The 22,650-nt window shown below is 40.4% G+C and overlaps 1 protein-coding gene across 8 annotated transcripts in view; it reads right to left on the bottom strand.

Annotated features, from left to right (window-relative positions):
• Positions 1 to 155: 155 nt before the first annotated feature.
• Positions 156 to 22,650, bottom strand: part of NLRP13 (NLR family pyrin domain containing 13) — a 143,455-nt gene continuing 120,960 nt past the window's right edge. For all 8 annotated transcript variants that reach the window (XM_047834427.1, XM_047834426.1, XM_047834430.1 and 5 more), the window contains one exon: positions 156 to 234. In XM_047834427.1, the coding sequence (XP_047690383.1) occupies positions 187 to 234 (48 nt within the window). In that variant the 3' untranslated portion in view covers positions 156 to 186. The remainder of the gene's footprint in view (positions 235 to 22,650) is intronic.

Below are 22,650 nucleotides of genomic sequence, written 5' to 3'. Positions count from 1 at the left end.
GGGTTGCATGAAGTCAGCCTCCCCTGGATCTTCCAGGTGGGAATATGTGCCTTCCCATGCACACCTTTGCACCACTACCCACCTTCATGCTGTGTCATAGACCAGAAAGACCCCTGGTCTTTCTCCTCAGGGCTGTGTAGAGGTTTGAGCCTCACGCACTGTCCTCTCGATACCTCCAGGGCCTCATCACAATAGACCAGTCATCCCTGTCACCATGCTTCTGCTCCTCTGCTCCTGTTGGTGTAAGAGAGACTGAGGGTTGCTTTGAAGAATAAGCACTCACTCCATTGGGTAATGTTGAACTATCCTGGCAATACAACCTGTAACATTAGTCAGCTTCTGGTCTGCTTCTAATCCATGCCATGGACTTGTAACCAGAGCCTCGTATTTTGTTGTGTGGATGTGAATGTAATTCCTGCTGCTCCACTCTTGAAAGATGCTTTTGATCTGTACACTCCCATCTTCCTCCAGTTCCGGAAAAGTCTGCCCCGTTACATTTGAGTCTCTTCTGACTCTTCTCTCCTTCTGTAATGCCAGTTGAATGTACGTCACACCTTAAGGGTCACTTGTACATTTATCCTGGTAGCAGGCATTACCTTTGTTTTGCATATTTAAGGTATCAGTGGGAGGAGATAGCCATTCTGACTTACCATCATGTTTTCATCTTCAACGTTCAACTCCTCACCAAGATGTGCATAGATGAGGCTTTGTGTTCTCCCTGTTTGGGGTGCTTGCACCTGTTGGGAGTACTTGCACCTGTCTGAGGTGCTGTTGAGATGCTTGCACCTGTTAGAGCTGCTAAGCTTGGACCTGTGTCTTGGTAGAATTCCTCATTCCTCAGTCTCAGCCATCATATGAAAATACCACTTCTGTCCCATTCTTTGCTCCCTTCTGGGACTCTGCTGACACATATTAGACCTTTACACTGTGTCTCCTCAGTCACTTCTCTGTGTTTTAGTCTGTATGTTTATTTCTAATTTTCTCAGTCCTTAACCTCCTTTTCAGCTATTTCCAATCTGCTAACAAACTCATCTATTGATTTCATAAACTCAGCTAATCTATTTTATGGATATAATTTCCATTTGTTTTTCCATTCCTTCCTATCTTCTTTTTTATTGAACACTTTAAGTTAGGTTCATTTTGAGACAGATATTAAAGTAAATATTTTTCTAATGTGTTTCCCACCCCTCCTTGTTTTGGTCCTGTGGTTTTTGTCTCCACATGCCTGGAAATTTTGAGCACTGGGCTTTTGATACAATACATTAAAGAGGCTACTGAGGCTCTGCAAGATTATGTTCTTCCAGATCAAGTGGAATTGCTTCTGATAACAGACGAATATGTCCTTAATAGTGCAGGTTGAAATAATTCAAAGCCAGGCTGTGTTTTGTGAGGAATATTTTGTTGCTAGTTTCCCCTTCTTCCCAAATGGTCCATCCAGTATCCTCTCATGCCTGATGTGTGCTGAACTTCTGAACCCATCATTTGTCCCCCAAACCCTTGAACTTGGCAGGAGTTTGACTTGGCTTATTAGCCTCTTAGCCCTTAATGTCTATTCAGGTTCACAGCCTCTTTAGAGGAAAATGCCCCAAGGAAAACAGACAAGTGTTAAACTCTCCTTCTTGGCCTTTCCCTCTGTCTCCTGTATCTTGGCTTCTCAAGAACTTTCTGTTTTCATAGCTCTTTAGTGACCTCACATAATTTTTCCTTTTTTAATCTTTTTAAATGTTTACTTTGGAGAGACAGCCAGCATGAGCAAGGGTGGAAGAGAGGCAGAGAGAGAGGATCTAAAGTGGGTTCTGTGCTGACAGCAGAGAGCCCTGTGTGGGGCTCGAACTCATGAACTGTGAGACCATGACCTGAGCCAAAGTTGGACACTTAACAGACTGAGCCACACAGGCACCATTTAATTTTTTTGAAAGAGCGAGCAAGTGCATGAGTGGGGGGTGGGAGGGGCAGAGGGAAAGAGAATCTTAAGCAGGCTCCATATTCAGTGTAGAGCTTAACACAGGGCTTTATCCCACAACCCTGGGATCATGATCTGAGTCAAAATCAAGAGTAAGATGTTCAACTGATTAAGCCACCCATGCACTCTGACTTCACATAACTTTATTATTATTATTATTTTTAATATATGAAATTTATTGTCAAATTGGTTTCCATACAACACCCATTGCTCATCCCAACAGGTGACCTCCTCAATACCCATCACTAACCCTCCCCTCCCTCCCACCCCCCATCAACCCTCAGTTCTCAGTTTTTTTTTTTTAATTTTTTTTTCAACGTTTATTTATTTTTGGGACAGAGAGAGACAGAGCATGAACGGGGGAGGGGCAGAGAGAGAGAGGGAGACACAGAATCGGAAACAGGCTCCAGGCTCCGAGCCATCAGCCCAGAGCCCGACGCGGGGCTCGAACTCACGGACCGCGAGATCGTGACCTGGCTGAAGTCGGACACTTAACCGACTGAGCCACCCAGGCGCCCCAGTTCTCAGTTTTTAAGAGTCTCTTATGTTCTGGCTCCCTCCCTCTCTAACCTTTTTTTTTCCTTCCCCTCCCCCATGGTCTTCTGTTAAGTTTCTCAGGATCCACATAAGAGTGAAAACATATGGTATCTGTCTTTCTCTGTATGACTTATTTCACTTAGCGTAACACTCTTGAGTTCCATCCACGTTGCTATGAAAGGCCATATTTCATTCTTTCTCATTGCCACGTAGTACTCCATTGTGTATATAAACCACAATTTCTTTATCCGTTCATCAGTTGATGGACATTTAGGCTCTTTCCATAATTTGGCTATGGTTGGAAGCACTGATATAAACATTGGGGTACAAGTGCCCCTATGCATCAGCACTCCTGTATCCCTTGGGTAAATTCCTAGTGGTGCTATTGCTGGGTCATAGGGTAGATTTATTTTTAATTTTTTGAGGAACCTCTACACTGTTTTCCAGAGCGGCTGCACCAGTTGGCATACATTTGAATTAATTTAAATTGAATAAGAAATTTCATTTCTCAGTTACACCAGTCCCATTGAAGTTGTTGAATAGGTACATGTAGCTAGTGGAAGACCTAAATTTTTCAGTAGGGAACAAAAAGTCCTAAAAATACACATTCAACAGGATTTGGTTTCTTATCAAAAAAAAAATATGGCTAAACAAATGTCTTGTGGCATGAATCATAGGCACTAAAACCAAATTTTTGGTGCTGCTTTTGGTTGGTAGTGGTGAATGAAATTATTAATAGTTTCTGTGTTTTAACAATTTCTTTTGTTTCTTGTCACCTTGGAAGTGTTTTAGGAGTTTCTGAATTTCCTCTTTGTGTGTTTCTCCTCAGTTTCCTTCTTTGTAATTTTTTTTTCCTAGAGTGAGGGTTGAATGTCAAACCTTACCAGAAACATGATCTTCCCTAATCCAGGTCATTAAACATGCTGTTGGACATAGAACATGTTGAAAGAGTCACTCCAATATATTTTTTGGAACAGAAGGCAGAATTGGCCTTCAGATTGGACCTGCCAGGGCATGGCAGATAATGGTTGCAATCTTAATGACACTTACTCACATGGGCCTGTTGAAATCAGTGAGCCTCTCACAACTCTGTTTAAAAAAAAGGGGGGGGGAGGGAAGGGCAAATTCATGCTCAGAACCTGATAGAGAATTAGGCTTATAAGACATGATGGTGCTTATATGTAGGTGGGAATGACTTGTTGGTGTCTTCGTTCTCAACCACAGGAGATATCATCATCCCTTTCCAAATTGAAGTGCAAATCTGACAAATGCCTCCTATTCTAAATCCCTTCATACTATGTGTTATGCTCCCACATGCATGGTCTCTTATAGCTTGTGATCTTCACAATCTCCCTATATGAGGTAGCTCAGCCTTACTTTCATTTACAACTGAGAAACCTGAAGCTTGGGGAGATTCCTTCCTTCCCTAGATCACATAGCTATGAGCAGCAGATGCCAGACCTCCACACAGGCCACTGAACTTCTGAGTTCAGCGTTCTTCTTCTTATTTTTAATGTTTACTTATTTTGAGAGCGAGAGAGAGCGCAAGCAGAGGAGGAGCAGAAAGAGGGAGAGAGAATCCTAAGCAGGCTTCAAGCTATCAGCACAGAGCCCGACTCGGGACTCAAATTCTTGAACAGTGAGATCATGACCTGAGTCAAAACCAAGAGTCACACACTTAATCAACTGAGCCACCCAGGTGCCCCAGTTCACAGTTCTTTCTATAAAAAATCTCTCAAGTGTCCCAATATGCAGAGTTTTGTCACTGTTGTTTTTTCATACTGTCTCTGCCACAACTACCCCTCTCTGCCATTTGTAGTGGGAAGGTAGCTATAGACAACATATAAACAAAGAGCATGGTGGTGTTCGAGTGAAATTGTATTTATAAAACAGGCTGTTGTCCAGCTTTGGCCCAAAGACTGCAGCCTGCAGATCCCGAGAAGATGCATTTTTAGAAGAAAAATTGCAGGGTCAAAAAGGACATATAATATATGATGAGCATTGAGTTTAACTTGGAGATGTTGTATGTTTCTTTTTTCCTCTTGTTCTCAGGACACACAAAGTTGTACCAAATGCACGTGAAGGAGAAATTCAACAACATGTGGCTCAGAGAATCTATCCCCAGGATTCAAGATCACTTACATCCTGAACTCACCCAGAGAGAACGTGAATGCTTGGAACTGTTTTTTGCTCCTAAGGAAACTGGGAAACAGACACGGACGGTGCTCCTCAAAGGAATACAAGGGATTGGGAAGACAACATTCCTGATCAGGCTGATGTTGGCCTGGGTGGAGGGCAACCTCTACCAAGAGAGATTCTCCTATGTTTTCTACCTCTGCTGCCGGGAAATGAAGCAGTTGACAGAGACCAGTTTGGCTGCACTCCTCTCTAGAGGCTGGTCTGACTCCTCCACTCCTTTTGTGGAGATCCTGTCCCAACCAGAGAGACTCTTGTTTCTCATAGACAGCTTCGAAGAACTGAAATGTAGCCTGAGTGAACCTGAGTCAGATCTGTGCAGCGACTTTATGGAGCAGGTGCCAGTACAGGTGCTGCTGAGCAGCTTGCTGAGGAAGAAATTGCTCCCCGAGTCCTCGCTGCTCATCACTGCTACACCTGTGTACCCCCAGGAAGTTGAGGATAGGTTGGAGTGCCCAGAAATTAGAACACTCCTGGGATTCAGTGACAGTGATAAGAAGATCTATTTCTGCTCTATGTTTCAAGACCGGAATAGAGCCATGGAAGCCTTCAGTTTCATGAGAGAAAATGGGCATTTGTTTATCATGTGCCAAATCCCCATCCTTTGCTGGATTGTGAGCACTTGTCTGAAGCAGGAAATGGAAAAGGGGAAAGACCTGGCGCTGACCTGCCGACGTACCACCTCTCTTTATAGCTCTTTCATCTTTAACTTGTTCACGCCCAAGGGGGCTAGCTGTCCAGATGAGCAAAGCCAAGGCCAGTTGAAGGGCTTGTGTTCCCTGGCTGCAGAGGGTATGTGGACCAACATGTTTTTGTTCAGTGAAGGGGACCTCAGGAGAAATGGGTTGGTTGATTCTGATATCTCTACGTTGCTGGACATAAAGGCTCTTCAGAAGTGCAAGGAGGAGGAGAATTCCTACATGTTTCTCCATGTGAGTGTCCAGGAGTTCTGTGCCGCCATGTTCTATTTTCTCAAGAGCCACATGGACCATCCTAACCCAGCTATTGGATGTAGAAAGGCTGTGCTATTTACCTATTTGAAGAAAGAAAAGGTACATTGGATTTCTTTGGGGTGTTTCATATTCGGCCTTTTAAATGAAAAGGAACAACAAAAGCTGGATACAGTTTTTGGCTTTCACCTGTCCCAGGAGATACAGCAGGAATGTCACCAGTACTTGCAGCGCATAGGTGAGAATGAGCATCTTCAGAAACAGACAGATTTCTTGGCATTGTGTTACTGTCTGTTTGAGATGCAGAATGAAGGTTTTGTGCAGTGGGCAATGGACTTCTTCCAAGATGTTCACTTTACCATCACGAACCACGTGGACTTGCGGGTTTCTGCCTACTGCTTAAAATACTGTTCCAGTTTGCAGAAGCTTTGCTTCTCCATCCAGAATGTCTTTCAAGTGGGAAATGCAGACAGCTCTGTGTGAGTCCTTCTAATTGCTTTCTTTCTGTTATCTTTTCAGCATTTGTCCACATTTCCAAGTGGGCTTGGCTGATGACATTTTTATTATAGGATTGTCATTGTTTCTGTCAAACAGACCTTAGTGTGACTGTTTATGAACTACATGACCTTGCCCATGGGATTTCCCTTCTTTGTTGAAGTTGCCTCACTAAATGTAGGGCAATAATGTTAACTATGTTGTGAGGTATTGTGGAGATTGAATATGAGAACCCATGTGTGTTTCTTATTACTTTTCAATATGGTTGGTATGTACTTATAATTAGCATCATTCTCAAAGGACCACACTCACATCCTTTCTTGAATTCCCAGTTAAAAATTACCTTTTAGGGTGTTGTATGGAAACCAGTTTGACAATAAATTTCATATATTGAAAAAAAATTACCTTTTAAAATTTATTCTAGAAATCTTATAAATTTTAACTAAGTGCTCCTGAAAATCATATGAGGTAGATTCTTATCATGTTACAGATGGGGAAACTGGAGCAAAAAGATCCTGTAGGCTGGCCAAGTTAGGAAGTTGTGAAGGCTAGGTTTGAGCCTAGGCTATATTACTCAAGACTCACTTACAGCTGGGATGTCCTGCCCCAGTCTTAAGTATAAAACTGCCCATATATATAGGGCAAGGTTCCTCAACTTGGGCACTATTGATATTTTGGGAGGGATAATTCTGTGTTGGCAGGGGTTAGGGGAAGCTTTCTTGTGCATTGTAGCATGTTTAGCAGCATCCCTGGTTTCTACCACTAGATACCAGAAGTACCCCTCCCATAAGTTGTAGCAACAAAAAAATGTCTCCGGATATTGCCTAATGTTGCCTGGGCAGAGGGGACAACAGTCCCCTCGGTTGAGAATAATGAATATAAAACTTGCCTGATGGATGTTATTCTGTCTAGTTAAAGGTTGGGCTATGTCAGAGTTTTTATGTCCAGGAAGATAATTTTTTCTTATGTTTTGAATTGCTTGGGTTGACAATATCCTGGAAAACACATCCTTTCTCCTTTCTTACAGGTCAAGTTACAATATCCTCTGTTGGCATGATATCTGCTCTGTGCTCACTACAAATGAGCACCTCAGAGAACTCCAAATGAGTCACAGTATCCTCAGTGAGTCAACCTATGTAACTTTGTGTAATCAGCTGAGGCATCCCAGCTGTCACCTCCAAAAGCTTCAGTAAGTTGGGGATCCTCCTAGACTTGAGTCTCTTGTGTAGATACCACATTGGTCCCACCTCACTTTTAGGTGAGGCCAACTGCATAATCAAAGAATTATAATCAGAGCAGATTTCCACATGCCTATTTCTCTTGCTGTGTCACCTTTTACTGCACTCATCACATTAAAATGTGTTTCTCAAGGTCACAAAGCTATGAAAGGGAAAACCTGGGTTCTGAACTTCAGAGCTGGTCAACTGCAGAGCCTCTTCTGGTGGCCACCACACTTGCTGCTTCTAAAAATGCTTAAGGAGCATTATGTCAACCAACATTTGGGATCCAGCTGGGTGTCAGACTTTTACTAAATCCCAAGGATAAAGTAGGGGTAAGAATTATGGTCTTGACCTCAAGGAACACTATGGTCAGGTGTGACTTGGCTTGTTTCCTCGCCATGAAATGTATAGACATTTCTGAGTGGGAGGTGCACATGAAAGGATGAGAGATAATCCAAGATTCTGGTTGTCTGGAAAGTCCTCCTAGTCTAGGAGTTTAGACTACCTTCTGAGAGGACATGGAACTTATGGATTCCAGAGAACAGGAAGGATATGCAAGAGTGGTATTGTCTGAGAATTGGTCTGGCACAGGTGTCTAGGTGTGCTCCCCTTGCCGTAGTATGATGTTGTCTTGTCCATGTCTGTGGATCTCTGGCATCTAAATAGGAGTATGTGACTCTTTCTTGGCAATAAAATGTGAGCAGAAGTATGACTTTTATACAAAAGCCTTTAAGAGACCAGAGTTTCTATATGTGCATTCCCCATTTGCTAGTGGAATGTTGACGTCACAAGACAGAGGGAAACCAGCTGGGTCTGTACTTACACAGTGGAGTGTCAGGCCATTAAAATTGAACTTCATCAAGGGGCGCCTGGGTGGCGCAGTCGGTTAAGCGTCCGACTTCAGCCAGGTCACGATCTCGCGGTCCGTGAGTTCGAGCCCCGTGTCGGGCTCTGGGCTGATGGCTCAGAGCCTGGAGCCTGTTTCCGATTCTGTGTCTCCCTCTCTCTTTGCCCCTCCCCCGTTCATGCTCTGTCTCTCTCTGTCCCAAAAATAAATGTTGAAAAAAAAAATTTTTAAATTGAACTTTATCAAAATGGAAACACCTGCTTCAGTAAGTCTGGAGTTGGGCATAAGACTGCATTTCTTTTTTTTTTCTTTTTTTTTCAACGTTTTATTTTATTTTTGGGACAGAGAGAGACCGAGCATGAACGGGGGAGGTGCAGAGAGAGAGGGAGACACAGAATCGGAAACAGGCTCCAGGCTCTGAGCCATCAGCCCAGAGCCCGACGCGGGGCTCGAACTCACGGACCGCGAGATCGTGACCTGGCTGAAGTCGGACGCTTAACCGACTGCACCACCCAGGCGCCCCAAGACTGCATTTCTAACAAGTCCCCAGATGATGCTGAGATGTGGCTTGTCCAGGAGCCATGCTTTGAGAAGGATGTAGAGCAGTGACTTTGCAGTATTTTCTGCATGTTAAAATTATCCAAGGATGTTTTAAAAAGTTCCTCGTGCCCAAGTCAAGCCTCAAAACCAATTTATCAAAATATCTCCCATGGGATTTCAATGTACATCCAAGGTAGAAAACTATTGGCTTAAAAGAAACCCCTCCCCTCCAAACATCAGTAATACCTGTGTTGAAACATTACATGAGGGAAAAATAAACATTGTGCTAACCCATTTAAATTTGGGAGTTTTTAACATGGATGGTATTTCATCAGGGTGTCTCATTCTTGGTGGTGGAGCACTGTCCTGTACACCGTAGGATGTTTAGTAGCATCCCTGACTTCTACTCACTAGCTGCTAGCAGCACACATTCACATACCTCAGCAAAACAGAGATGTCTCCAGACATTGGGCCATTTTGCCCTCACAGGGGCTGGTTGGCAGATTGAGAACCACTAAGCTACACGACTCAGTTGTGAAATTAGAGATCTGAGAGCTAATGAGAGGCCATAGTTCAAAGACAGGTGCTCAGGCTGTGTTCTCAGGTTTTGTTGGATGAGACGTCCCCAAAATTTTCTTTACTTTTGCAGGATGAATAATGTTACCTTCGCTGGTGACAGTTGGCTTTTCTTTGAGGTGCTCACTCATAGTCCAGATTTGAAATACCTGAGCCTCAATGGTACAACACTCTCGCGCAATGATGTGAAGTTGCTCTGTAATGCCCTGAACAATCCAATGTGCAATGTAGAAGAACTACTGTAAGTTTTTATGCTCCCCAGGATCACTGATGTGATCCCAGAGGGGATTATATACTTTTTTTTACCTGTCTACTTTCATCCCCTTTTCTATTATTCATACACAAACATAATCTCCTGTGCATTTGAGGATAGAATATGGAGGTTAGAATATGGTACAACCACTTTGCAAAACATTTGCCTGTATTTGGCTTTCATAGGTTCTCGCATTCTGTGTAACTAAAATTCCACTTCTAGGTGTACATTCAACAGAGTTTATGTATAAGTTTGCTGAAAAAGAGTTACTAAAAAACATACATGGCAAGTATCCATAATACCTGAAAAATGGAAATATGTACTAACAGTAAGTTAAATAAGAGAATTCTCATTCCCTGAGAATGAATCTACAACTATAAGCAACAGTTTGGATGAATCTCAAGCCAAACTTGAGAGTAGATTATATGATTTTATATAAAGTTAAAAGATGGGCAAGACATGGTATTAGAGGTTAGGATAGTGACAGGAGGTGATAGATATGCTGTTTCTTGACCTGGATACTAGTAACACAAGTGTGTTCAGTTTGTGACCATTCATTGGCCAACACTTAGCACTTATGTACTTTTCTGTGTGTATATGACACTTCAAGAATTGTTTTCAATCAAGTAATGATTCCAATACTTAACCTCTATTGACCTTCTGTAGTACCCACATTTTTTTAGTGTGTTTCTATTTATTTTTTTTCAATATATGAAGTTTATTGTCAAATTGGTTTCCATACAACACCCAGTGCTCATCCCAAAAGGTGCCCTCCTCAATACCCATCACCCACCCTCCCCTCCCTCCAACCCCCCATCAACCCTCAGTTTGTTCTCAGTCTTTAAGAGTCTCTTATGCTTTGGCTCTCTTCCACTCTAACCTCTTTTTTTTTTCCTTCCCCTCCCCCATGGGTTTCTGTTAAGTTTCTCAGGATCCACATAAGAGTGAAACGATATGGTATCTGTCTTTCTCTGTATGGCTTATTTCACTTAGCATAACACTCTCCAGTTCCATCCATGTTGCTACAAATAGTACCCACATTTTCAAATGCTTTCTCTAGTTGCCCATCAACCAAATACACAAAGACCCAAACCCATTTGTTAATAACAGCTTTATCAAGATACAATCCACATAACCATAAAACTCACCCCTTCCATATTAAGAATATACCAAGTGGTCTTAGTCTATACTGACAAGAGTATGTAACCATCACAACGATCTGATTTTAGAACCTTGAAAACAAACTCCATACCTATTAGCACTCACTCCCCATTGCCTTGTTGCCCTGGCAACCACTAACTTTTCAGTCTCAATGAATTTGCCTATTCTGGACTTCTCATTTAAATTAAATCATACAATATGTGGTCTTCTGTGAGTGGCTTCCTTTACTTAGTAAAATGTTGTCAAGTTCATCTAAATCATGTTCTGTACCAGTATTTCTTTCCCTTTTATGGCTGAATGATATCCCATTGTGTGGATATACTACATTTTGTTTACCCTTCTGTTGATGTGTGTTTAGGTTATTGACACCTTTTGGCTGTTGTGAATAGTGTTGCTATGAATATTAGTGTTTAAACACCTGTTTTCAATTTGTTGGGTATATAATTAGGAGTGGAAATGAGTCATAATTTCATGTTAACATTTTGGGGCAACCACCACAGTGTTTTCTACAGTGGCTGGACAATTTTACATTCCTACCACAAATGTATGAGGGTTCTAATTTCTCCATATCCTTACCAATACTTACTTTCCATTATTTTTATTGTAGCCATCCAGCAGGTTTGATGTGGCATCTTATTCTGGTTTTGGTTTGAATTTTCTGAATGACTAATGATATTAAATCTTTTCATGTGATTGTTGGCAATTGTATGTCTTGGGAGACATGTCTATTCAAGTACTTTGCACATTTTTAATTGGTTTGTTGCTCTTTTTATGTGATGAGTTGTAATACAAGTTATGTGCAAGATACATAATTCACAAATTTTTTCTCCCATTCTATGAATTGTCTTTTCAATTTTTTATAATCAGTGTTATATTAGTTTCATATGTACAATATAATGATTCAACAATTCTATCCATTTCTCAGTGCTTAAGATAAATGTACTCTTAATTTAATTTATCTTTTCTCTAATTTCATTTATCTTTTCACTTGAATTTTAAAACTACGTTTATTTATTTTGAAAGAGAGAGCATACCAGCACAAGCAAGGGAAGAGCAGAGAGAGAAGGGGAGAGAGAATCCCAAGAAGGCTCTGCACTGGCAGCTCAGAGCCCAATGAGGGGTTTGATCCCACCAACCATGAGATCATGACCTGAGCTGAGATCAAGAGTCAGATGCTTAACCAACTGAGCCACCCAGGCACCCCTCTTTTCACTTTTTTAATGGTGTCCTTTGAAACACAATTTTTTTTAAATTTTTTAGTTTTTCTATATGTCTTTATATTTAATTGAAGTATATATAGTTCACATATTTAATTTCAGGTGAACATAATGATTCAACAATTACATACATTACAAAATGCTCACCATGACAAGTATAGTTACCCTCTGTCACACTACAAGGCTACAACGATATTATTGACTATATTCCCTATGCTGTACTTACATTTCCATGACTTTATTTTATAACTGGAAGTTTATACCTCTTAAGACCCTTTATCTATTTTGTTCATCCCTCCATCCCCACTTCCCCTCTGGCAACCAGTCTGTTCTCTGTATTTAGGTCTGGTGGTGGTGGTGGTGGTGGTGGTATCTTTTTCTTTGTCCATTTGTTTCTTAAGTTCCACATATTAGTGAAATCATATGGTATTTGTCTTTCTCTGACTTATTTCACATAGTACTATACCCTCCAGGTCCGTCCATGTTGTTGCAAATGACAAGATTTCTTTTTTATGGCCAAGTAATATTCCAGTGTGTGTGTGTGTGTGTGTGTGTGTGTGTGTGTGTGTGTGTGTGTATACCACTCTTGTTTATCCATTCATCTATGTATGGATAATTGGGTTGCTTCCATATCTTGGCTGTTATAAATAATGTTTTAGGGGTGCTGCATATCTTTTAAATTAGTGTTTTTGTTTCTAATTTGAATACCTAGTAGTGAAATTACTGGGTGGTATGGAAATTCTATTTTTAATATTTTGAGGAAACTCCAAACTGTTTTCCATAGTGGCTGCACCAGTTTACATTCCCACTAATAGTGGATAAATGTTCCCTTTTCTCCACAGCCTCACCAACACTTATTTTTTGTTGTTTTGATACTAGCCATTCTGACAGGTATGGGGTGGTATCTCATTGTGGTTTTGATTTGTATTTCTCTGATGATGAGTGATGTTGAGCATCTTTTCATGTGTCTATTGGCCATCTGGATGTCTTCTTTGGAGAAGTGTTTCTTTGGTGTTGAGTTGTGAGTTTTTTACAGATTTTGGATATTATATCCCATAAGGGGTTGTCATTTGCAAATATCTCCCATTCAGTAGGTCGCCTTGTCATTTTGTTGGTTTTCTTGCTATGCAAAAGCTTTTTGGTTTGATGTAGTCTCAATAGTTTAATTTTGCTTTTGTTTCTCTTGCCTGGGAAGACCTATCTAGAAAAATGTCATTAAGGCCAATGTCAAAGAGATTACTGCCTATGTTTTCTTCTAGGAGTTTTATGGTTTCACATCAGGCATTTAATTCATTTTGGTTTTGTGTATGCTATTAATGCTGGAAAAACTGGACCACTTTCTGTTTGTTGAAGAGACTGTATTATCCCCATTATGTATTCTTGCCTCCTCTGTCATAGACTAATTGACTATATAAGTGTTGGTTTACTTCTGGGCTTTTTATTCTGTTCCATTTTTTTTTATGTTGAAAGGTAGTTTTCTTCTGCCTCTTGTGCTTTTGGTGTCCTATCTAAGAAACCATTGCCCAAACCAAGGCGATGAAAATTTACTGCCATGTTTTCTTCTAAGAGTTTCAACTCTTACATTTAATTCTATGATCCATTTTGAGTTATTGTTTGTAGGTAGTGTACAGTAAGTCAACCCCCCTTTTTTTTTAATCCTTGAAAATACCCTAATGCTAGAAACAACTTTTTTAAACCAAGCTTTGACACAGAATCATCTTAGAAAAATTTTAGGAGCTACAGACTTGGTAACTTGCCAATTACATTTTCATTTCTTAACAACTAATTGTTTACATCTTTATTCTATCACCTCTGGACCTAGTTTATACCTTTTCTGTGGCAGCCAGAGGGAGAGTGGCTGAGGTAATAGAAAACCATAATTACTGGCAGCCTCCACCTACTCAAGCTACCAATTGATGAGTGCTATAGAATTCCAGTTGAAGGCATCTTCAACAGAATGTCCTCTGAAGAGGTGTTGCTCTAGCAGAGACCTGAAAGATGAAGATCAAACTAAAGACCAGGCAAAGAGCATTCCAACAAGGTGCACAAGTGCAAAAACCCTAAGTGGGTCAGAATATTTGGGGGGACATGTGGAGAGCAGCAAACATGAATGACTACCTTGAGTAGCTCCTAATGTGGGTAAGGCAACTGAAAATGGCCAACATGGCTGGACACAAGGATATAGGAATAGGATGGGGCCTCATAGATCATGTGATGTGTTTGTAGCAGTTCCCTAGGTCGTACATGGATAATAAGCCTGTGTCTCTAGTGACTCCTCAAGTCCCAAGAGTTACCAGGATCAAGAATGGGGTCCATGAGGTGCCAAAGCAGAGCAAATATGTTCTTCCTGACTTGTACAGGATTAAAAAGGGGAATGGATCAGAGAAAGAAACCAAGAAAATGTGACATCTTCTTTTTCCTACAGGCTGGCAAATTGTCACCTTTCAGCAGATGATTGTGAAGCCTTTACCTGCGTCCTAAACAGCAGCAAGAAGCTGAAGCTTCTTAATGTATCCTACAACTACCTGGACCAAGGGGTGCCCCTGCTGTGTGAGGCCTTGCAGCGCCCTGACTGTGGTCTAGAGGGCTTGATGTAAGTGCACATTGGGAGGGTCCACTGTGGAGAACCATGGCAGTGGTTAGTTTGAACTTGGGCCAGTTGTCTAAAATCCTACCCAGTGATGGAGGTACCACTGAAGAAATTTGAAAGCCTAAGCTGAGGATTCAGGAGAACTTGAGCTCTACCCCTGGATTTACCACTTAACCCTTGTCATCTTGAGCCACGTTACCTAACTTCTCTTGGGTTCAAATTGCTCCTCTGTAAACAGGAGGAGGGAAAAAATGCTGTCCTAGAAGTATTATGAAAGTTGAGGTTACGCAGAGCACATACAGAGTATACACAATATTAGACTGGGTGAAAGTAACTACAACACTCGGATACTTCCTTACTCCCTACTGTTTACCTGTTACTAGTATGTACAGTGAGCTCTCACCTATGGTCCTTGCTAAGGACCACAGCGGAGCAAGATGACCTTTGGGGCATTGGCTTCATTGAATAAAGTTCCACATCTGTCTTCAGTTTATGATAATACTGGTAAGAAAGAGGAGGTGGGAAAATACATATGCATTTGGGTCTGTTTTTTATATGCAAATATCCTTAGTGATATGATATAGATTGTGGGGAACAGAACTGGAAGGTGGGAGAGAAACGTTTCTCTGTTTACACTTCTGGGTTTGTAAAAATGTGACCTATGTGAGAATAAGAGTACTCTGAGAATAAATCAAGCCAGTTAGAGGCCATCACTTATAGTCAAAATGGAAAAACAGGGACTGGATTTAATCTCCCCCTGAAAACAACCAAAAATAACCAAATAAGTGAAACAACATTTTCTAGACATCAGGCAATGAAGGACATGGATTCCTGAGAGACAGGAGACAAACATGGGGAGTCTTATAATTGTCCCAGCTGACTATGCAGAAAGTTTCCAGGATACTGTTCAGGAAGAGAGAACTCACATGGAGCATGGCAGACTACAGGGTTTGGGGAGATGTTGGCTGAGAGTCTAGGAAGTTTGTGGGAGGTCACAGGACAGCACACCAAAGCATCTAGAAAATGTCAAAGTCCTGGGGCGCCTGGGTGGCGCAGTCGGTTAGGCGTCCGACTTCAGACAGGTCACGATCTCGCGGTCCGTGAGTTCGAGCCCCGCGTCAGGCTCTGGGCTGATGGCTCAGAGACTGGAGCCTGTTTCCGATTCTGTGTCTCCCTCTCTCTCTGCCCCTCCCCCATTCATGCTCTGTCTCTCTCTGTCCCAAAAATAAATAAACGTTGAAAAAAAAATTAAAAAAAAAAGAAAATGTCAAAGTCCGAAAGACACCCCCTCAAGCACGCAGCAGGGTTCTGCCTCACATAAACATGAGAGAAAACTACCTTTCCCTTTCTCAGGGAAGGGCCACCCTGAGAGGATGTGAGGGTGCTGGACCTGGTCCTCACACAGACTAGGGCATAGTTCTCATTCACAAGGCATCAGGTAGAGTGTTCAGAATAGTCTCCCCTTGGGAGGGGGATATGATTACCTGTAAACTAAACCCTAGTCTTGGTGAAAATGCTTAGAAAATTGTTCTCAGGTAGTTTCACAATTTCCCAGAACATAGCTAAAGAATCAAGACTGGAAAAAGTAAAGTAAAACTCTCTTTATTCTTAAGCAACATGAACGTTGGTGTAGAAAATCCAGGGGAATCTAGAAAGGAAGAATACACATTATACGATAAAACTCAAAAATGCAAACTAATCCATAGAGACACAAAGCAGATCAGTGACTGCCTAAGTGTGGGGCAGATGGGTCACGAGGAGGGACAGATGACACAGGGGCATGAGGAAAGTTTTGGAGTTGATGGATATGTTCCATCATCCAATGGCGATGGGTGTACCTAAACTATACACCTTAAATATATAATACTGTAAAAATACACTAGGCTGTCTTTGAATTATGCCTCAATAAAAGAAATCAGGATGAAATATAAATAGAAAAATTTGGGAAGAAGACCACATGGAAATGATTGCTTATATTGAAATAAATATACGGATATAAAAAACTTAGAAGTAGTTGATACAACATTAATATTTAGTGAGATCTTACAAACAAGCTACATATTTTTCCTGAATTTGTTGGATTTAAAATGAGTTGTTTTACTTATAGGGTTAAGTATCTAAAGTACAAGTATATTCAGCATCAAGCATATTAACTTGCATTTTTTTTTTGATTCCTGGTAAATAAAGAACATGACAACTTCTCTAAGTAGAAAATTTTTAGTTATCAATGTTTGCCAGGGTTGAAAATAAGACACTTAAACATAGCAAAATATTTAAATCCTATGAAATGTTAGAGTAATCTTCATTAAAGAATATTTTTACCATAGTAACTTAATATTGTACAGCCACTAAATTGTGAAAGTTTAAAACTAAAATTCACTTTTTAATTGAAAAAAATGATATTCATAAGTTGAAAACCTGGATTTTTTACATAAAATTTTGTTCATGTTTAAAGGTTAGCAACTAAAATTTAAATATAAAAGTGCCAGAAAATTTAAGTCTATTGGCTATGTGTGGTTCAGTCGACACGAGTTTGCAACCCCTGCTTTACTTTGCGGTACCTTAGAATATTTCCCAGGTTAACATGCATCTTGTTGAAAGCCATGAACTTAGGATTTTAAAGAGTAAAGAATTGAAAAAGAAAGAGGATTTTATACATAAGGTAATTCAATGCACTTCCTCAGTCCGTGAGAGAACAGTGTCATAAGGTAAATGCCTTGTCCAAGGACAATATCAGATGTAGAGTTAAAACCAACATTTTCTACATTCTTCTCGAGTATTCATTGTGCCATAGTTTTCCCTCAGCATTACTTTATCAGTTTTATTTTCTAATTCGTGTATCATGTGAGGAAGAAAACTCAAAGAGGTATTTTCAGATAAGCCACAGGTTCATTGCTTCATTAAGGACTGTATATGGAAAATTACAGGACTCCTACTTTTAACGTGGAGTTAAAGTTCTGTGAGGTGTCAGTCCTTCCCTCCTTTTCTCCCATGTTTGTCTCCACAGATTAGGTTACTGTTACCTCACTGAACACTCCTGGAAATACCTCTACAACGTTCTTCTGTATAACAAAAGCTTGACCCATCTAGACCTCAGCGCCAACGTCCTGAAATATGAAAACTTGAAACTTCTCTGTGAGGCCTTGAAGCAGCCAGGCTGCCACCTGTGGTCACTGTGGTAGGTGTTCTTGAGGAACGCTTGGATTGCTCAGAATCTATCTGTAAGTGAGGAGAGCCACAGGGTCTGTTCCTCAGAATGTAAAGTTTAGAAATGACCTGACTCAGACTCTTGTGGAAATGTTGAGGTGAGCAAAGCTTACCTCCTCCTTGTGTCACAGATTTAGGGTGTTGTAGCTAGTCATTCAGCAGGGTAGACATATAGGCTGAGGGAAATAACCTAATTATGACTGGGGGCTGAGGGATGGTCTTGGGTTGGATGCTTGACATGGGTTCCACCAGATGAACAGGGGTCTTGGGGTGGAAATCTCAGGTAGGTAGATCTAACATGGCAATGGGAGGCCTGATAACAGGAGTGGGACACACATGGATAACACAAGGAACACCTGAGGAAGGAATCAGGGCAGTAAATTTAATAGTAAAGGAAATAATGAAAAGATTTAATTTGATGTTATAAAATGGAGAAATATTTGGGTAACCTTGTGGTGGTGGAGTTACCAAGAGGGACAGCATTACCTCATCAAGTGTCTCTTTCCCTGAGAAATCAAGAGATGTGGATTAGACACAATTCTTTTTACGTAATACATCAAGATATCTCAGTTCAGAATTTTGTATTCCTTGTTCAGTTGGTTAGTGGGAGAAAGGAGTCCTGTAACACCCAATGCTTATCACAACACCTGCCTTCCTAAATACCCGCCCATGTAGCCCATCCCCTACCACCTTCCTCCATCAACCCTCAGTATGCTCTCTATTAAGAGTCTCTTATGGTTTGTTCCCCTCTCTTCTCTTCTGCCTGCCTTCCATATGTTCATCTGTTTTCTTAAATTCCACATGTGAGTGAAATCACATGTTATTTGTCATTCTCGGCCTGCCTTATCTCACTTAGCATAATACCTTCTAACTCCATCCAAGTCATTGCAAATGACAAGATTTCATTCTTTTTGATGCCTAAGCAATATTCCTGTGTGTGTGTGTGTGTGTGTGTGTGTGTGTGTGTGTGTGTGTGTGTGTTCTTTATCCATTCATCACTTGATGGATACTTGGACTCTATCCACAGTTTGTTGACAATGCTGCCATAAACCTTAGGGTGCATATACCCCTTCAAATCAGACCTACATATAAAATAACTGCATTTACTATGTTTCAAGAAAAAGAAAAAGGGGGGAACCTGGGTGACTCAGTCCATTAAGCATCCGACTCTTGATTTCAGCTCAGGTCATGATCTCACAGTTTGTGAGAGCAAGCCTTGCATCATGCTATGTGCCAACAGCAAGGAGCCTGCTTGGGATTCTCTCTCTCCTTTGCCCCCACTCACATGGGCTCTCTCTCTCAAAATAAACAACTTTTTTAAAAGTTGCAATATCTTAGAGGGGCGAAAGCCATAAACATCTAGAAATCGTAAGTACCAAAAGCTTAAGACATTCAATAGGTTAGACATAATTGAAGAGAATCAGTAAAACAGAAGCCAGGTCATAATTAAGACGGTGTGAAGAGGAGAAAAAGATGTAAAATAGGAGAGACTGGGGGCCTGAAGAACAAGATGTTCTAGCCCAAGTAATGGGAATCCCAGACAGACAACCTATTTTATGAAGTAATGGCTCACAGTTTTCCCGATGGAAAAGAAATTGATGAAAGGTTCTGATCTACAGATCCAATCATCCACATCAGCCTCTAGTAGGATACATACTGGAGAATCTGCAGAACACCAAATATGCAGGTAGTGTCTTAAAACCTCAATGCTTGGGGCTGGGGGAAGCCATCATATCTAAAGGAAGCACAAAGAGTGGATGAAGACTAACCATGGAAAAAGGCAGTGCAGGAGGATCTTTGCCATGCTGGGGAGAAATTGTCAACCTTACGTTTTATAACAAACAAAAATCATTAGGAAAGAGAACAAAAACCTAAGTGTCATTCAAGGCAATTGTAAAGAACATCCCTCAAAGAGAAGGTAAAATATTCCAGATAGAAAAAGTTGTGAATCTGTAGATCAATCCAAGCAAAATATGGACTAACAAAAGAGATACAATTGTTAAATCCTAAAGGAGAACAATTTAAATGTATAACAGCAGTAATATAAAATGTAAGTTGATGTCCTAAAGTCCACAAAGAGGGTAAAGGTGTTGATTAACTTAGTATGTTGATGGGTTAAATGTGGACACAGAAATTTCTATAGAACATTAGAAAAAAAACAAAGTATTGCTGACACCCAAATAAGCAGAGAAGATGGAATGATAAAAAATACCTAATCAAAAGACTAAAATGTAAGATGTAGATCTAAAATATAAGTAAGTATAAAAAATTAAGTATTTTGGCCACAAGAAAGGTTGTCATACAGGATTTTTATTTTAAAAAGTTTTTTTTTAATGTCTATTTTTGAGAGAGAGAGAGAGTGACAGAGCACTAGTGGGAGAGGCACAGGGAGAGAGGGAGCCACAGAATCTGAAGCAGGCTCCAGGCTCTGAGCTGTCAGCACAGAGCCCAACCCAGGGCTCAAACTCACAAGAACTCACAAACTGTGGGATCATGACCTGAGCTGAAGTCAGACACTTAACCGACTGAGCCACCCAGGTACCCTTGTCATACTGGATTTTAAAAAAAAAAAGTGATGTTTTTAAGTGACCTATTAAAATATAAGGAAGCTGTGATGGCACGTTACACTGAAAATGCCACTAAATGTTCACTTTAAGATGATTTTCTGTTATGGAAATTTCATCTCAAGTTTAATGAGAAAAATTTGGAAGACGGAAAAGACAAACAATATGCCATGAACATGTTGAAGCTGTATCCAACAGACAAAACAGAATTTGAAAAAGAAAGCATCAATCCATTATTTGCATCCTGCTGTTTTTTTTAAACTAATGTCCTATTCCATTGAACTCAAATTCTTAGGAGGTGAATGTAATTACTTCACATTCATCATCCATAAAACAAAGAAGAGATCAGAGTAGAAATTAGGATACACCCTGAATAAAAAACACATCCCTGGTGGCTACCATATTGAACAGCACTGCTCTGTATCAAGAATGGGAAAAGACATTACTACAGATGATACAGATATCAGATTATTATGAGCAACTGTATACAATAAACTTGAAAATTTAAATTTTTTCAAAAATCAGTAAAAATACTAAGGATGGCCAAACTTAGAAAAATGAAAAATTTTTAATGTTATTTTGAGAGAGAAAGTGCATGCATGAAAGTGAGGGAGGGGCAGAGAGTGAGCAAGGAAGGGAGAGAGAATCCCAAGCAGGCACTGTGCCATTAATGCAGAGCCCTAAGCAGGGCTCAATCTCAATGAACTGTGAGATCTTGACCTGAGCTGAAATCAAGAGTCTAATGTTTAACCAACTAAGCCACTCAGGCTCCCCGAAAAATGAATAGTTTTAAACCACTGAAGAAATTAAATCAGGCTTGAAAGTTTTCATCAATGGCTGCTGCCAGATATTCAAGGGAGAAATAATTCCAGTCTTTACACAAATTCTTTAAAGACTGGAAAAAGAAGAAATACTTCCTACTATTTTTTCAAGGCTAGAATAATGTCAAACTCATAAGAAAGTATACACCAATGTCATTCATGAAATGCAAAAGCACTAAAAGGTATGTGAGCAAACAGATTCCAGAAATGTATTAAAAGAATAAATATAGGGGCGCCTGGGTGGCTCAGTCGGTTGAGCGTCCGACTTCAGCTCAGGTCATGATCTCGCGGTTCATGGGTTCGAGCCCCACGTTGGGCTCTGTGCTGACAGCTCAGAGCCTGGAGCCTGCTTCGGATTCTGTGCCCCCCTCTCTCTGCTCCTCCTCTGCTCACATGCTCTCTCTCAAAAAAAATTTTTTTAATTAAAAAAATAAAAGAATATAAGGACTAAGTTTGGGTTTATCCAGAGAAGGTAGTTAAACATTAAAAAGATCAGTGTAACTTACCATACTAACTGATTAAAAATAAAATAACTATCCTCTAAACTACAGAAAAAGCTTTTAGTTAAAACAATATCCACTTATTATAACTCTTGGAAAATTAATAATTGGGGCTTTCCTTGAATTGATAAAACATTCAAGAAATCTGAAGCAAACATCCGCTTAGCGATGGAGACACAAAGTCTTTCTCTTTAATATCAAGAAAAAGGTAAGAAGGCTGGCTATAATCACTTCTAATCTACGTTGTCCTATAAATGTCAGCAAAAGCAATAAGGTAAAAAATATAAAACTGTAAATCCTTAAAAATGTTAGAAGGGAAAAGACACCTGATTCCTTTTTCTTTAATGTTTATTTTTGAATGAGAGAGACAGAGTGCAAGTTGGGGAGGGGCAGAGAGAGAGGGACATACAGAATCTGAAGCAGGCTCCAGGCTCTGAGCTGTCAGCACGGAGCCCGAGGTGGGGTTCAAACCCACAAACTGCAAGATTGTGACCTAAGCTGAAGTTGGACATTTAACCAACTGAGCTATCCAGGTGCCCCCAAGCCCCTAATTCTATGCAGACAGAATATTATAGATCTTTTAAAAATCTGTAACTAAATAATCAGAATTGAGTCTAACAAGCTTCTTTTAAATAATCTACCAAAAAAAGATTTCTTATAGGCCAACAAGAAGCAATACACCAATGGAATTAAATAGAAGTACCATTTACAGTAGCATCAAAAAGGAATCATCTGGGAATTAAGCCAATATAGTATGTGTGAAACCTTTGCAGTGAATATCATGAAATGCTAGTGTAATTCAGGAAATGTGAGATAGAGTCCATGTTCAAGGATTGAAATACTCACTATCCAAAGTCAATTCTACACAGAATGATTTTTAGTTTTAATGAAATCCCAAAGTGCAATACTTGTGGTGGTGGTGGTGGTGGTGGTGGTGGTGGTGGTGGTGAACTTGAAAAGCCGATTTCCAAATGTATGTGGAATTTGCAAGGGGCCAAAGATACCTCAAAAAC

Source organism: Prionailurus viverrinus, chromosome E2 (genome assembly GCF_022837055.1).
Source record: "Prionailurus viverrinus isolate Anna chromosome E2, UM_Priviv_1.0, whole genome shotgun sequence".
Taxonomy (NCBI): Eukaryota; Metazoa; Chordata; class Mammalia; order Carnivora; family Felidae; genus Prionailurus; species Prionailurus viverrinus.
The sequence above is the reverse complement of the archived record's forward strand: the minus strand, read 5'-3'. Positions and strand labels throughout refer to the sequence as shown.